Source organism: Meles meles, chromosome 1, assembly GCF_922984935.1.
Source record: "Meles meles chromosome 1, mMelMel3.1 paternal haplotype, whole genome shotgun sequence".
In the NCBI taxonomy this organism is placed as follows: domain Eukaryota; kingdom Metazoa; phylum Chordata; class Mammalia; order Carnivora; family Mustelidae; genus Meles; species Meles meles.
Window position 1 is genome coordinate 21,523,180 of NC_060066.1, and position 14,238 is coordinate 21,537,417.

At 47.7% G+C, this 14,238-nt stretch overlaps 1 protein-coding gene across 1 annotated transcript in view; it reads left to right on the top strand.

The window, feature by feature from the left end:
* The first annotated feature begins 8,310 nt into the window (after nucleotides 1-8,310).
* Nucleotides 8,311-14,238, top strand: part of EXT1 (exostosin glycosyltransferase 1) — a 281,822-nt gene continuing 275,894 nt past the window's right edge. Inside the window, exon 1 of the mRNA XM_045999238.1 lies at nucleotides 8,311-10,060. Coding sequence (XP_045855194.1) covers nucleotides 9,099-10,060 — 962 coding nt within the window. The 5' untranslated portion in view covers nucleotides 8,311-9,098. The remainder of the gene's footprint in view (nucleotides 10,061-14,238) is intronic.

Consider the following 14,238-nt stretch of genomic DNA (forward strand, 5'->3'; position numbering starts at 1 on the left):
AGGCAGACTTTCTGGGAAGTTGATGTCTTAGGGTGGACCTAAAGTTGTATAGAGTTTTATAATGAGAGGAATGGTTTTGTTGGTTCAGACTGCAAGTTTTTAGAAATCCCCAGTCATGCTGACTTTTGTAGAAGCATGTGTGCATTTTTACTTATTTAGAAAGGCTACAGTCTCCCTGAAATTGACCAGGAGACTTCCCCTTAAGAAGACCTCAAGAATCTAGGGTTCACAGATACAGGAGAAATTTGATCAGACTACCTTGGAGCATCCAAGGCACCAACCATTCAGACCACTCCCTCTAGAGTTCATCTTCTCACTGTGCTAATAACAAGTTACCCAATATAGTATACATGGATCACCACCTTTGAATGATTTTTGACAATCATGAAATGCACTTCAACATTGAAATAGGACTGGACATGATTTAACCTCCCTCCAGCGAGTTGGCAATTACCTTAAGATCCTACAGGGTCTCACAGTTATCATTGTCAGCATCAGTAATTATTGTATAGTTACCTAGAAGCTCCAGATGATTTAAAAAAAAATTCTGCTGACAGAATGTAAGCAAACTTTATTCTACTGAGTTGAAAAAGAAAAAAAAAAGGAGTCAAGGGAGCATCGACAGACTGTTGCATAACAAAACGCATTACAGTCTAATGGCAAAAATTGGCTGGAGTCGTGGGTGACTTCCTGATTTCACCATCTTCCAGTGTTGGCATTTCCATCTCTCATTTTCTCTCCATTGCTCATCTATAAATGGATCTACACGCAGTTAATAGAAACCCACACAAATTTAGCCACTTCTTCCTCTGGTTAATTACACCGTGGGGGCCATTATATTGTGATCATTTCTGTCCATGTTTGAGTCTGTGGAGGGTAGGGGCCATGTGGCACATGCATTGCTAAAGGGATCAAAGTCTTTGGAAGAAACAGAAACTACCAAGACCAGCTGGCAGGGCCAAATGTCTGTGTCTTCCACCAGGGGTCAGTAAAACTTCTGTAAGACTCCTAGGATGGCATCCAAACTTCCATAAGGGCAACGTCTGGGTCACTCTGTCCCTCCAGAAACATTCACCAAGAGGATGTCCATCACTGGGAATAGCAGTTAGTTCCAAGTCAGTAAACACATGCAAAAGGCACAGCTAAATATAAACGTCTATGGGTTGGATTCTATCAAGTACTAAAGTGAACATCAGAAAGAGAATTCTCAATTTAAATTTGCTGTTTTGATAAATACTAAGGCAAGCTATCTTGCCTAATGAGAGCTCACAGGCTAATTGTCCAGTGACTAGGGCTTACAGGCTTGACTCTGTCAGTTTCTTCTTCGCTTCCCGCCTCACTATCTTGGCATACAGTAGTTGTTATCACAAGGAACAAAGACTTTCAAAAATATGACTAGATACATCAGCTTGACTCCCTGCCTCCACTTTGGCCTTCCTGTCAGCTAGAGGGAGCTGTGAAAACCGGAATTCACATCATATTCTTTCCCTGCTTCAAATCCTCCAAGGCCTACCCGCCCTGCAGAAAATAAAATCCCAGCACTTCACCCACCAGCAGGGCCAAGGCCCGCTCAGTTTCCTGCAACTTCTCTGATCTCGTCTCCTGACCCTGTCCCCTGCACTCTGCACACCCCAGAAACAGTAACCTTTTCTGCTGATGCTCTAACTCAGTGATTCTCAAAGTGTGGTCCCTGGACCTGCGGCATCAGCATCACCTAGGAAGCTGTTGGGAATGTGAAGTCTTGGGTCACGCCGCAGATCTACTGAATCAGAAACTCTGGGTTGGGGGGGTGGGAAGCCATCTGTGTTTTAATCAACCCATCTGGTCATTCTGATGACTGCTGAGGTTTGAAAACCAGCTCTAATTTTTCAAACTCACTTCCACCTCCAGACCTTTGTGCTAGCGAGGCCCTTTACCTGGTGCACCCTTCCCAGGGCCCTCGCCTCATCATTGAGACAGCAGCTGAAATGTTAGCTCCTCAGAGAGACTTTTCATAGCCTCCCTAGCCTCCTAGTCAATGTGCGGCTCCCTGCCCTTCCTCACCCCACTCTATGCCATAATCCTTTGATTCGAACTATCTGACATTATCTTGCCTATTTCTTTACTTGCTATTTTATTATCTCCCCCATTAGAATGAGAGCAGACACCTTATCTACTTTTATCCCCGGATCCCAAGTGTCTAGAAATATGCCTTGCTCATATGAAATTCTCGATAAAAGCTTCTTAAATTCATGTCTGTGAGGTTTTTTTGTTTTGTTTTGTTTTGATCAGGCTGTCTTGAAGAAAGGAGATAGATTAAATTCTCTAAAGGAAGCTGCAGTGTTGTGGCAAAACCCAGGGATGGAGTCAGAAGATGAAAGTCAAATTCTAAATTCTCCACTTGAAAATCAGCTGACCTTGGTTAAGTCATTTAACTCGATTAGGTACTCTTGCCTCCTGTGGACATTGAGCAATGTCTAGAGATGGTTTTGTGTCAGCTGGAGAAGCAGATGGGAGTGGAGCATGCTGTGGGCCTGGATGGGGAGAGGCCAGGGATGTGCTGAACAGCCCACAGGGCAGGGGCCAGTCCGCTGCAACGAAGAATTGTGCAGAGCACAGTGTCAGCCATGCCCAGGCTAAGGGAGACCGAACTAGAGCCCTTCTCATTAGTAAAACAGAGATCATATTCTCTTTCTTTTTTTTTTTTAAAAAAGATTTTATTTATTTATTTGACAGACAGAGATCACAAGTAGGTGGAGAGGCAGGCAGAGAGAGGAAGGGAAGCAGGCTCCCTGCTGAGCAGAGAGCCTGATGCGGGGCTGGATCCCAGGACGCTGGGATCATGACCTGAGCCGAAGGCAGCGGCTTAATCCACTGAGCCACCCAGGCGCCCCTCATATTCTCTTTCTAATCCATGGTGTGCTCATGATGCTCGAGGATAGGTCTTCTCATGAAAGTATTTTTTTTTTAAATATTTTATTGATTTGACAGACAGAAATCACAAGCAGGCAGAGAGGCAGGCAGAGAGAGAGGAGGAAGCAGGCTTCCCGCTGAGCAGAGAGCCGGATGCGGGGCTCGATCCCAGGACCCTGAGATCATGACCTGAGCCGAAGGCAGAGGCTTTAACCCACTGAGCCACCCAGGCGCCCCGAAAGTATTTTTTTTTAAAGATTTTATTTGTTTATTTGACAGAGAGAGATCACAAGCAGGCAGAGAGGCAGGCAGAGAGAGAGAGAGAGAGAGAGAGAGAGAGAGAGAAGCAGACTCCCTGCCAAGCAGAAAGTCCGACGCGGGACTTGATCCCAGGACCCTGAGATCATGACCTGAGCCAAAGGCAGAGGCTTAACCCACTGAGCCACCCAGGTGCCCTCATGAAAGTGTTTTATAAATGATAAAGGACTATAGACAAGTAAGCCTCAGTGTCAAGCCCCATGCCTTATGCAGAATGGATGCTCCAAAAATATTTGTTCAAAGAATGAATGAATGAATTGCCAGGAGTCCCTTCCCAAGATTGAGCTTTGGTTTTCTCATTGGTGACTGAGGAAAAGGATAGTACTATGTGTGTTGGGGACCTTGTGAGGTCGCAGAGACACTGTGTATTGGTCTACGCAGGGCATCTCGGACCATTTCAGGTAGTAAGATATCATGAGGTCCTATCCTGTGTTTTCTGGATGGGCCCCTCAAAGCCTGGTGTTCAGAAACAATAAGCTCCAGGTTTCCCCAGTTTCCAGCACCAGTTTCCTGGTCAGAAATCTTTCCACTCCTCCATGATGCCCCGAATCTTTTTGTCCTGCTTGTCGTTTCTCTCCTTCTGCAACCAATCAGCATATACCCAGCAGGGTTTCCAGCCTTTTTAGGGGCTGGGAATACTTACTGTCAGAGACCCCACATCACCTAAACATGAAAGTTTGTGGACATCAAATGAAAAACATTGAAAAAGAGTATATAGCTTTATGAAGATTGGATTGTCTTATCAGTCACCCTAAAGTTACACTTTAATTTTTTTTAATTTTTTAATTTTTTAATTTTTTTTTTTTAAGATTTTATTTATTTGACAGAGAGAGATCACAAGTAGGCAGAGAAGCAGGCAGAGAGAGAGGAGGAAGCAGGCTCCCCGCCGAGCAGAGAGCCCGATGCGGGGCTCGATCCCAGGACCCTGAGATCATGACCCGAGCCGAAGGCAGCGGCCCAACCCACTGAGCCACCCAGGCGCCCCTAAAGTTACACTTTAGATAACTTAAACATGAATTAACTTCAGTATTTTAGTTTGTTTTTCCATTTTGGAGTCAGCTATTTTCTCTGATAGCAAATATAATCATAGGCCTTTGAAAAGCATTTGTGTCTTTGATGCTTTATACACTAAAAAAGTCTTCTTTGCTTTTTGTCCATTGGTGGGTTTCCCTTCTTCCCTTTTCCTGCTTCCTTGAAACAATCAGTGACCATTCCGGAATCTATAAAGCGTCTGGAAATAGTAGTGTGTTTGGTGGGTGATAGTTCATGTAATTTAATGTTGTCAACTTACAAACATGATTTTGTATCTGTATTTGTCCAAGAATATGATGACCAGACCTCACATTTGCTCTGTGCATTGTGGACTGCAAAGGACTTTCTCATACATTATCCATTTGTTCTCATTTGATTCTCACAGTGGTCCAGTGAACTGAGCATGACAGATATTAAAGTTACTCTTGATTTTACCAAGAAGAATCCAAGCTTAGGGAAGTGTAGGGACTCGTTCAAGGTTATAGAGAAAGTGTCAGAGCCAAGATGAGAATCCACATCTCCTAGATTTCTTGGGTGCTATGCTATTTTCAGGTCTTTAGTTGGCTGTGGGGAAAGAATTATTCCTGGAAAAGGAGATTAAGCAAGACTTGAGCACTGGGATAGCTTGTGTGTGTGTGTGTGTGTGTGTGTGTGTGTGTGTGTTATGCATGCACGTATGCGTGTGTGTGTGTTATAATAGAACTCTAGCCTCAAACATTCTCTATTTGCTCTATAGACAATAAGATCAAATTAATTAATTAGTTCAACACATACTTATTTAGTGATGGGCACTAAATTGTGGGGATATAGCAGATAACAAAAAGACCACAGCCTTGACTCATGGAGCTCATATACAGCAGATAAATGATAAGTTAGTAATCAATATATAGTATGGCGGATGTTGATTACTGTTAAGGAAAAAAAAATAAAGCAGGATGGGGGGTGGGGAAAAGGGGGAGGGATTGCTATTTTATTTAGGGAGGTCAAAGGTGGTCTCAACAGTAATGTGGCATTTGAAAAGATACTTAAAAGAAGTGAGGGAGTGCTAGTCATGTGGATACTGGGGGCACACTGGGAGAGATAAGGATGTGCAAAGTCCCTGAGGCAGCAACATGTTTGTACATATGAGAAACAGCAAGGAAACCAACCTGCCTGGGGGAGAAAGAGTAGACTGGGGTGGAGGGAGAGTTTTTGGCAGGATATGAGTGAGAGGCATCTGGAAAGGAGAAGGAAGACAGGGAAGATCCTGAAGGATCTTACAGGTCACTGTGAGGGCTTTGGTTCTTATTCTAAGAGAGACAGGGATGCCTTAAGGACTTTGACCAGAGGCCTTACATGATCTGGTATACAATCTTGGAGGATTTCTGATGCTTTGATTGGCCCTCTATTAAGATATTCCTGGTTAGTAATATTTCTACCTTGAGCTAGAGACTCGGTCCTGCCATGGGGCTTGGTGGTGGGGTGCGCTTTCTTTTCAGTCATGCTCAAGTGCTGTGGTGAAGTCAAATTTTAGTAATTCATTCATTGTTCAGAGCAGTGGTTGAGCTCCACCTAAGTGCTGGGAACCACCTTGGACTTTGGGGGTTCAAGAGTGAGACAGGGGCCCTGCTCTCAGGGAGCTTCTCCCACAGTGAAGAAATACGGACAGTGAACAAGTGAACCAGTAAAAGATTTCAGCTAGTGAAAAGGGCTACGAAGAAAACAGAACAGAGGGAGATGAAATGATGATGCCATTGTAAGGGCTACTTTAGATTTCAGTCTGATTTTGAAATGCAGAACTTAGGCCAAAAAAAAAAATGTTACACATGTGAAACAATTTACAGTTTACAAATTCAAAGGTGACCAAAAAAAAGAAAAAAAAGTGTGAGTTATTCTGACTTTTTAAATGAGAAGCTGAGGTTCCATGAGATTAGGCCACATGCCCAAAGCCCTAGTAAATGGCACATTTGGGATCCGAGTCCAAGTGTTCTCTAACTTTCAGTACCAAAACATTTCTCACAGCGTGCACCACTATGAAACAGACAGTAGGGCTGGGTGACCCTGGGGCATGGGACGAGGGAATGAATGAGCCCTGGTGAAGCAAGACAAGAAGCATGTGCCAAAGCAGGAAGAGGATGCGAAAGAATAAGGACGGTAGCTGGCTCCCCCTAAGGTCACATAGGACCACGGACAGGATGTAGAGAGGCTGACATCCGCACATGCCCAGCTTCCCCTAGGACCCGGGTAATGTGCACCCTGATCTCAACAGAAGGATCCCTGCCTTGGATGGCTGCTCTCAGCGACCCCAGGCTGGGGAGAGCCCAGGGTCCCGTGAGGCTTCAATCACTGCATTCATCCGCATCACTGTCACTGTATATGGGAGACGACTGAAACCTCATTTCTGTCCCAGGACTCTCCAAATTGTGCAGGGGGTACAAATCAAACCTGGAAAAGCTACCTCATCTTTGGCCGTTCAGAAATAGGGAGAGGCTTCAGGAATGTACAGTAATGTCCCACCCATGCCCTTTCCCCCCTTTATTAAAACAAATCTAAAACAACAAATGTCTAAAATTTTCCACTGGATCATTTCACCCTGCCTTGTTATAACCATGCCCTTCGTCCACGCCCTGCTGGAGTTTTTTTGCAGCCTGAGGGAGGCTGGGAAGTGTCTGTCCCTAGCTCTCAGTCACTCCCATAATAAACAATCACTAAACAGCTTGCTGCCCTAGGCAACTGTTTGTCCAGCTTGGCCAGACCCCGTGGACTTCAGCTAGGGAAAAGAGGGTGGGAGATGTTCTCTGCAAAGCAAAATTCAGGCTCTGAGGCCGGGGAGCTTGGCTTTGACCAGAAACCTGGTTTGGGAACTGGCACATCTTAGTGGGACTGGAGGACACCTTTAGGGAGACTGCGGGTCTTCATCTAAGCTGTCCAATGAAGTTCCCTGGGGGTAGCCGGCGCTTGGGGCTGCAGTGTGGGAGGGCAGTTGCAAGAAGGACCAACCATATTGCACTAACTGGAAATAAGGTCATTTCCTGCCTCAAGTTTCCCGTCTACAGCTGGGACAGTTGGCAGTTCTACTAGTCATCCATTCCTAAGAGACATCTCCTTAGAAACCACCACCCCACCACCACAAAGAGAGAAGCACATCACTTTAGGGTCTGGCACCAGCTTAACTTAACCTGTTCCTCTCCAGTCATTAGAAAAATCTCCCCCCCCCCTCTTTTTCCCCCCCTGTGATTGGATCTCTTGGAAGCTTTCTACAGAATAGACGAAGGGGCGTCAGGGGCGAGGAAAGGTTTGCACACAGATGAGGATTTAGAATAGATGTCTCAGGACAGAGATACGAAGAATTGCAACGATTCCTCTTGATTGTAATATTTCCTTTTTATTTGGGGAGATTGGGGCGTGTCCTTGGGGACAGAAAAAGCAAAGCTGGGTTTTGTAGGGAACAAGGGACCCGTTTAAACGCTTGATAGGAAATTAAAATACTGATCCTCGGAGGGTCGAGGGTGGGCCGGGAGAGAGGCTGCTTCTGGTCGGCGGTCGCGTTCTATGAAGTCTTTCCTCTCCCACCCCTCGGGCTCGCCACGCCGCTCCATTTCGAACATCTTTCCCCAGGAACTCGCACACTCCCTGCTCCGGGAGACGGTCCCGGCAGGCAGGCAGGCAGGCAGGCAGGCGAGGAGACGGCATTCGTGGGGGCGCCCTGGGAGCGCCGGCCGGTCCCCGTTTCCCCGGCTGCCCGGTGCCCGCGGGCGCCTCTGGGCGGCGCTGGCTCCCGGCACAGTAGCTGCTGGCGGTGCGGCCCAGGCCCGGTCCCAGTCCCGGGCCCTGGCCTGGCCGAGCTTCCCAGCCTCTGGGCCGCGGGGCTCGCACCCGGCCGCCCCGCGCTCCGCCCGCCCGCCGAGACGCCCCGGGGTCCCCGCGCCCCCGCGCCGCGCCGGCGCCTCGGCCGCCGGCCGGGGGTTATGAATGGGTGCAGCGGAAGCACCGCCCCCCCCGGACGTGACGCTCGGCCAATGGCAGCGCGGGCTGCGTGGATGGATGAGGTCAGCGCTGTCGTGTCGGGAATGGAATGTGTAAGTGTAACATTCAGAACCGGGTAACATTCGGCGACCGAACGCGGCGGTCGGCGGCGATCGCGCGGGGGCCTGCGAAGCGCCGCTCGGGGCCGGCACTGCCCGCGGGGAGGACGCGCCGCCGCCGTCACCCAGCGCCGCCGCCGCCGCCTCCAGCCGGGCCGCCGCGCGTCCCGGGGGCCGGCCCCGCGAGCGCAGGAGTAAACACCGCCGGAGTCTTGGAGCCGCTGCAGAAGGGAATAAAGAGAGATGCAGGGATTTGTGAGGTTACGGCGCCCCAGCTGCAAGATGCACTAGCCGGCTGAACCCGGGGATCGGCTGACTTGTTGGAACCGGAGTGCTCTGCACGGGAGTGTGGATGAGTTGAAGTTGCTTTCCCGGGGCTCGTTTTCCACGCTGCCGAGAGGAATCCGAGAGGCAAGGAAATCACTTCGCCTTGCCATTGATTGGGCATCGGGAGCTTTTTTTTCTCCCCTCTCTTTCTTTTCCTCCGTCTTGTTGCATGCAAGAAAATTACAGTCCGCTGCTCGCCCGCCCTGGGTGAGAAATATTCAGCCCCGCTTTCTCCCGTCCATTGTGCAAGCCAAAGATGAAAGACCGAAGGGGAGAAAGTTAAAGAAATCGCCCACATGCGCTGGATCAGTCCACGGCTTGGGGAAAGGCATCCAGAGAAGGTGGGAGCGGAGAGTTTGAAGTCTTTACAGGCGGGAAGATGGCGGACTGGAGCTGAAAGTGTTGATTGGGAAACTTGGGTGATCCTCGTGTTTATTTACAACCCTCTTGACCCAGGCAGGACACATGCAGGCCAAAAAACGCTATTTCATCCTGCTCTCAGCTGGCTCTTGTCTCGCCCTTTTGTTTTATTTCGGAGGCTTGCAGTTTAGGGCATCAAGGAGCCACAGCCGGAGAGAAGAGCACAGCGGTCGGAATGGCTTGCACCACCCGAGTCCGGATCGTTTCTGGCCCCGCTTCCCGGACGCTCTGCGTCCCTTCGTTCCTTGGGATCAATTGGAAAACGAGGATTCCAGCGTGCACATATCCCCCCGGCAGAAGCGAGACGCCAACTCGAGCATCTACAAAGGCAAGAAGTGCCGCATGGAGTCCTGCTTCGATTTCACCCTTTGCAAGAAAAACGGCTTCAAAGTCTACGTGTACCCGCAGCAAAAAGGGGAGAAAATCGCCGAAAGTTACCAAAACATTCTAGCGGCCATCGAGGGCTCCAGGTTCTACACATCGGACCCCAGCCAGGCGTGCCTCTTTGTCCTGAGTCTGGATACTTTAGACAGAGACCAGTTGTCACCTCAGTATGTGCACAATTTGAGATCCAAAGTGCAGAGTCTCCACTTGTGGAACAATGGTAGGAATCATTTAATTTTTAATTTATATTCCGGCACTTGGCCTGACTACACCGAGGACGTGGGGTTTGACATCGGCCAGGCGATGTTGGCCAAGGCCAGCATCAGTACTGAAAACTTCCGACCCAACTTTGATGTTTCCATTCCCCTCTTTTCTAAGGATCATCCCAGGACAGGAGGGGAGAGGGGGTTTTTGAAGTTTAACACCATCCCTCCTCTCAGGAAGTATATGCTGGTATTCAAGGGGAAAAGGTACCTGACAGGGATAGGGTCAGACACCAGGAATGCCTTATATCACGTCCATAACGGAGAGGACGTGGTGCTCCTCACCACCTGCAAGCATGGCAAAGACTGGCAAAAGCACAAGGATTCTCGCTGTGACCGAGACAACACCGAGTATGAGAAGTAAGTGGCTTGGCTGTCAGGCCTGAGCCGGTCCGCCCTGGGCCCTGCCCACCTCAGCCAGGTGTGCGGTGGGGGGATGGGGTGGGGCAGAGGGGCCCTCTGGCCTCTTCCCTCCGCGTCCCAGCCTGGGACTGAGCAGCCTGCTTCAGGCCTGTGACTGGGAGCGGGGGACCGAGTGTTCGAGCGCCTCGGGCAAACCCCGGAGCACGGTCCTGGGCCAAGTAGGCGACCGTGCCTCCCTCTTGCTTGGAAACCCTTAAGGGCCATGTGTCTTCTGTGAAAGGTATGGGTTGGAGCCGAGTTCGGAAAACCGTGCTTCACCAGTGGGCGCGGGAGGGCGTCTGCGAGGAGGTCTAGGGGCCCTGAAGGGTCTCTGAATCCAACCACGGTCTGGAGACCTTCCCCGCAAGATCGGTAATTTATTTGCTTTTCGCAGGAGCAGGGGGACTGCTTTCCCGGGAATTTCCCAGCCTCCAGTTGTCAGATTTCCGTACACCTTAAATTTACATTAGCGGTGGAAGTGTTTTAATGTAAGGTACTAAACTTTCTGTGCCTGTCTTCTCCCTACCTTCCATGGCATTGACTTTTGCAAAGGGAGACCTTAAGCTGATCCTGGCCTGTGATCTTTCATTCGTTCGTTCATTCATTCATTCATTCATTCATTCATTCATGTATATGTGTTTGTATGTTTGTATCCTGTGTCCTACCTAGGGAGAAGCTGTTTTTAAAATCTGGGCCTCAGCCCCGCTTGCTGTAAACTCCAGTTGCTAATTTAGATTTCCCTTTCCCTTTTGTCTTTATATTTGCATGTCAATCGGAGACTGTTACTCTTTGAATGGGCATGAGGTGCCTCCTTACCCTCTGTACTGAGGCTAGTTTGTCCAGTTGCTAAGTAACTGAGTCGGATACTTTGTAGCCTTTCTTTCTCTTCCTTTTCCTTCCAGTGACAGAAACTGACACATGCGATTTGGGGTCAAAGCTAGTTTCTACAAATCTGCTTTAACCTGAGCTTGGCGGGTCCGCTTCCAAGTAGATGAGGTCGGAGCCCCAGACTCTCACTTATATCTGGCTGTGAAAGAGTTAGCGAGCTCCTACAGTGCATTTCCACGTTACGCCAGTTAAAAACCAGAGCAGCCTTGTGCTACCCAGGGAAGGAAGGGGGAACCTCTCAGCTGAGTACAAGAGGAACTGGCAGAGGTTGGCAGATTTTGCAATTGATTCATGAAATGCAGAATAGGGGAAACGCTCCGTAGACCTGATTGGCACAGGAAGGACTGTAGTGGGAAGGCAACCCTGAAAATGAAAGGTTTGATTGTTGTCTGTGGATTTCCTCAGACACTCAGGCCTCTGTAGGAGTGATTGGAAGGGAAATTAAAGTCCCCCTATACCGGATCATAGACACCAAAGGAGAAAGTATCAAACACTTGGATTCCCCAACCCCCAACACCTCTTGGCCTTCGAAGCATAAGAAAACCCGAGGCTAGGGTCAATTATGAATTCAGATTTTACTTTTCTCGGGGGGGGGGCAGTTATGTGTGAATGTTGAGTGCGTTGCAGTGGATTAAAATTTTCTCACAAGAGAAACAAACTGTGGTTAGTAATAAACTGCTTTGTTTACACGACATTTACATTGACATATTCCTGTGGGTGCTTGTAAGAAAAAAAAATGCTTATAGCCTTTCAGGAATTCCTTTGTCTGGCTTGTGCTGGAGTAACTCCAGAGGAAGTCTCACCTTTTGGTATCGTCTAAAGCAGCCTCACGGAATTTTGTGGAAGGATTGTCGTCGTCCTCATTCTTCTAAAGGAGCTGGAGCTGAGTTCTCAGTGTAGGAAATCTGAAGGATACTTTTATTGGGGAAGCACCCTTGATCCCATAAAACGATCTTCTTTTGCTACCCTCTTATTCCCCCAAATAAATATTTAATCTCTACATTCCCTGCTGAAGCTTTTTCTAGAGCTTGGCAATGAAGGAAGGAGGGGCTGGTTTTGTAGAACCTCTAATTTTTGCCAATTAAATCTAACTAATTTTTGACCTCTTTGGGATTGGGCTAGGAAATCTGACACCCACGCTCTTGTTTTGGGTTTAAAGACCACAAGGGGTCAGGCCCTTAGGATTGGGGCTCATTGGAAAAGTGGTCTTTAGTTAGCAAAGCAAGTTTGGTCTTTCTCCCGAGCAGGGATTTCTTCAGCACAGTCAATTCTGGATGGTTTTTCATGTTCCCCTTTTGCACACTTTCCAGCTCTAACCTTGTTCAGTGGGTTGGGATGGTGCTGTAGGATGTTCACGTTCATTAGCCTGGTCTACCTGGAGTTTTAACTCATTCCTCTCGTGGGGTTATCAGAACCTGTGATCATTGAGAAACGGTGCTTGCAAACATGATTGTCTTTTACTTTTGACTTTGAAGCCCATGAAGATGAAGACTGAGCCTGGAAACAGAGCGACGACGTTCATGCATCGTGAGCAATGGCGTGCTTTGCTTGGAACCAACAGCAACCCCTTTCCGCCTCATTTGTTGTGTTCTAGAAGTGAGTCTTGTGTATATGTAAGAGGCAGAACTCCAGTCTGGCGCTCCTCTCTCTCTTCAGGGTCTTCTAGAAGGACGTAATAGTGACGTTAGATCTGTGCAAGTCAGGGAAGTCTGACTTCTCTTACTTCACTTTTTGATTTGTTACCTCGGACGTTAGTTATCCTTTTGTGGAATGAATTTTCGAGTCCTTCAGGGACGCTGTATGCATCCATTTGGCAAGGGCTTGTAAAAACACCATCAGTTTCCATCAGCTTCTCTTCATGAGCAGGTGCCTCTGAAAAGTCTTCAGTATAATTTGCTGCTTCTAGCAGCCCACAGTAGAAGTTTGCTTTGGACTTACAAGGTCTGATAATTAGATTGAAGATTTATGGTATCGTGGCCTAGTTAGGGCCCTACAGAATATACACAGGTGTACCAACTGAAAAAAACTAGTTGCCCTTCGTGAAATTTGGCCTTATGTGATGACAAAGATGTCGTGCTAAGTGGTTGAGGACTTCCATGCACTTTCTTGGAAATCGGACATTTATTACTGAAAGTATAAGAGTGGCATGGAATGAGGGAATGAGGGGAAATACTTTTCTCTTGTAATAGCAACAGTTTTGAGCTAGACTTCCAGGATTATATTAAAACATCCATTTTCATGACACCTATAATTAATTTTCATCAGTTGCATTTATATATATATGTGTGTGTATTTTTTTTTTTAAGATTTTATTTATTTATTTGACAGGCGGAGATCACAAGTAGGCAGAGAAGCAGGCAGAGAGAGAGGAGGAAGCAGGCTCCCTGCTGAGCAGAGAGCCAGATGGGGGCTAGATCCCAGGACCCTGGGATCATGACCTGAGCGAAGGCAGAGGCTTTAACCCACTGAGCCACCCAGGCACCCCATCAGTTGCGTATATTAACAGATGTAGGTGATAGTGGCTAAAATAAGTCGCTGCAGTGATTATATGATTTGGAATGAGGCTTTAGAGCCATTCTGTTTTTTCACTCCTTTGAGTTTCTTAGGCATCCTTATAGAAGTACTCTGGGGTTTTTTTGCATGAACTTCGTAGTTCAAATCCCTTCAAGGGGCATTATTGCGAAGCTTCAAATTTGGCTTTCTGAAATAGAAGAAAGAGAAGGAAATGAGAGGTGGCTTCTATCTTTGACCCCTCCAAGGAGAGTAGTGGTGAATAATTGAAGCAACTCTTCTGGGAACAGGCAGGATTTTGTGCAGGCCTTTTTGATATCTTTTCCCATGTTTGCTGAAGCTCTACCTTACAGTCTTGGTATTTTTAAGAGTCCTGAAGCTAAGTGATTGATCATGCAGCTTCCAGGATCCTCATTTTACAGGTGAGGAAAAGGAGGGATAGAATGTTTGCGGGACTTGCATTAAGGTTAAAAAACTGATTGGTAGTAAGGGTGGGTAGCCCTGGGATGCAGGTCTTCCGAATTTTCCATATTGACATACAGCAGTTCATCGTCAATTACAGATACACTCGAAAGCTCTCCGGCAGCTAGGAGATCTTTACTGTTGCTGTTTCTTGGTGGGAGATTTCTCTTGGAATCCTTTGGGGAGATGAGGAAGATCTTGGACAGACTTTGAAAGTAAAAACAAACAAAAAACGACATCGATGCACCATTCGTCCTAGAATTTCAGGGGTTGAT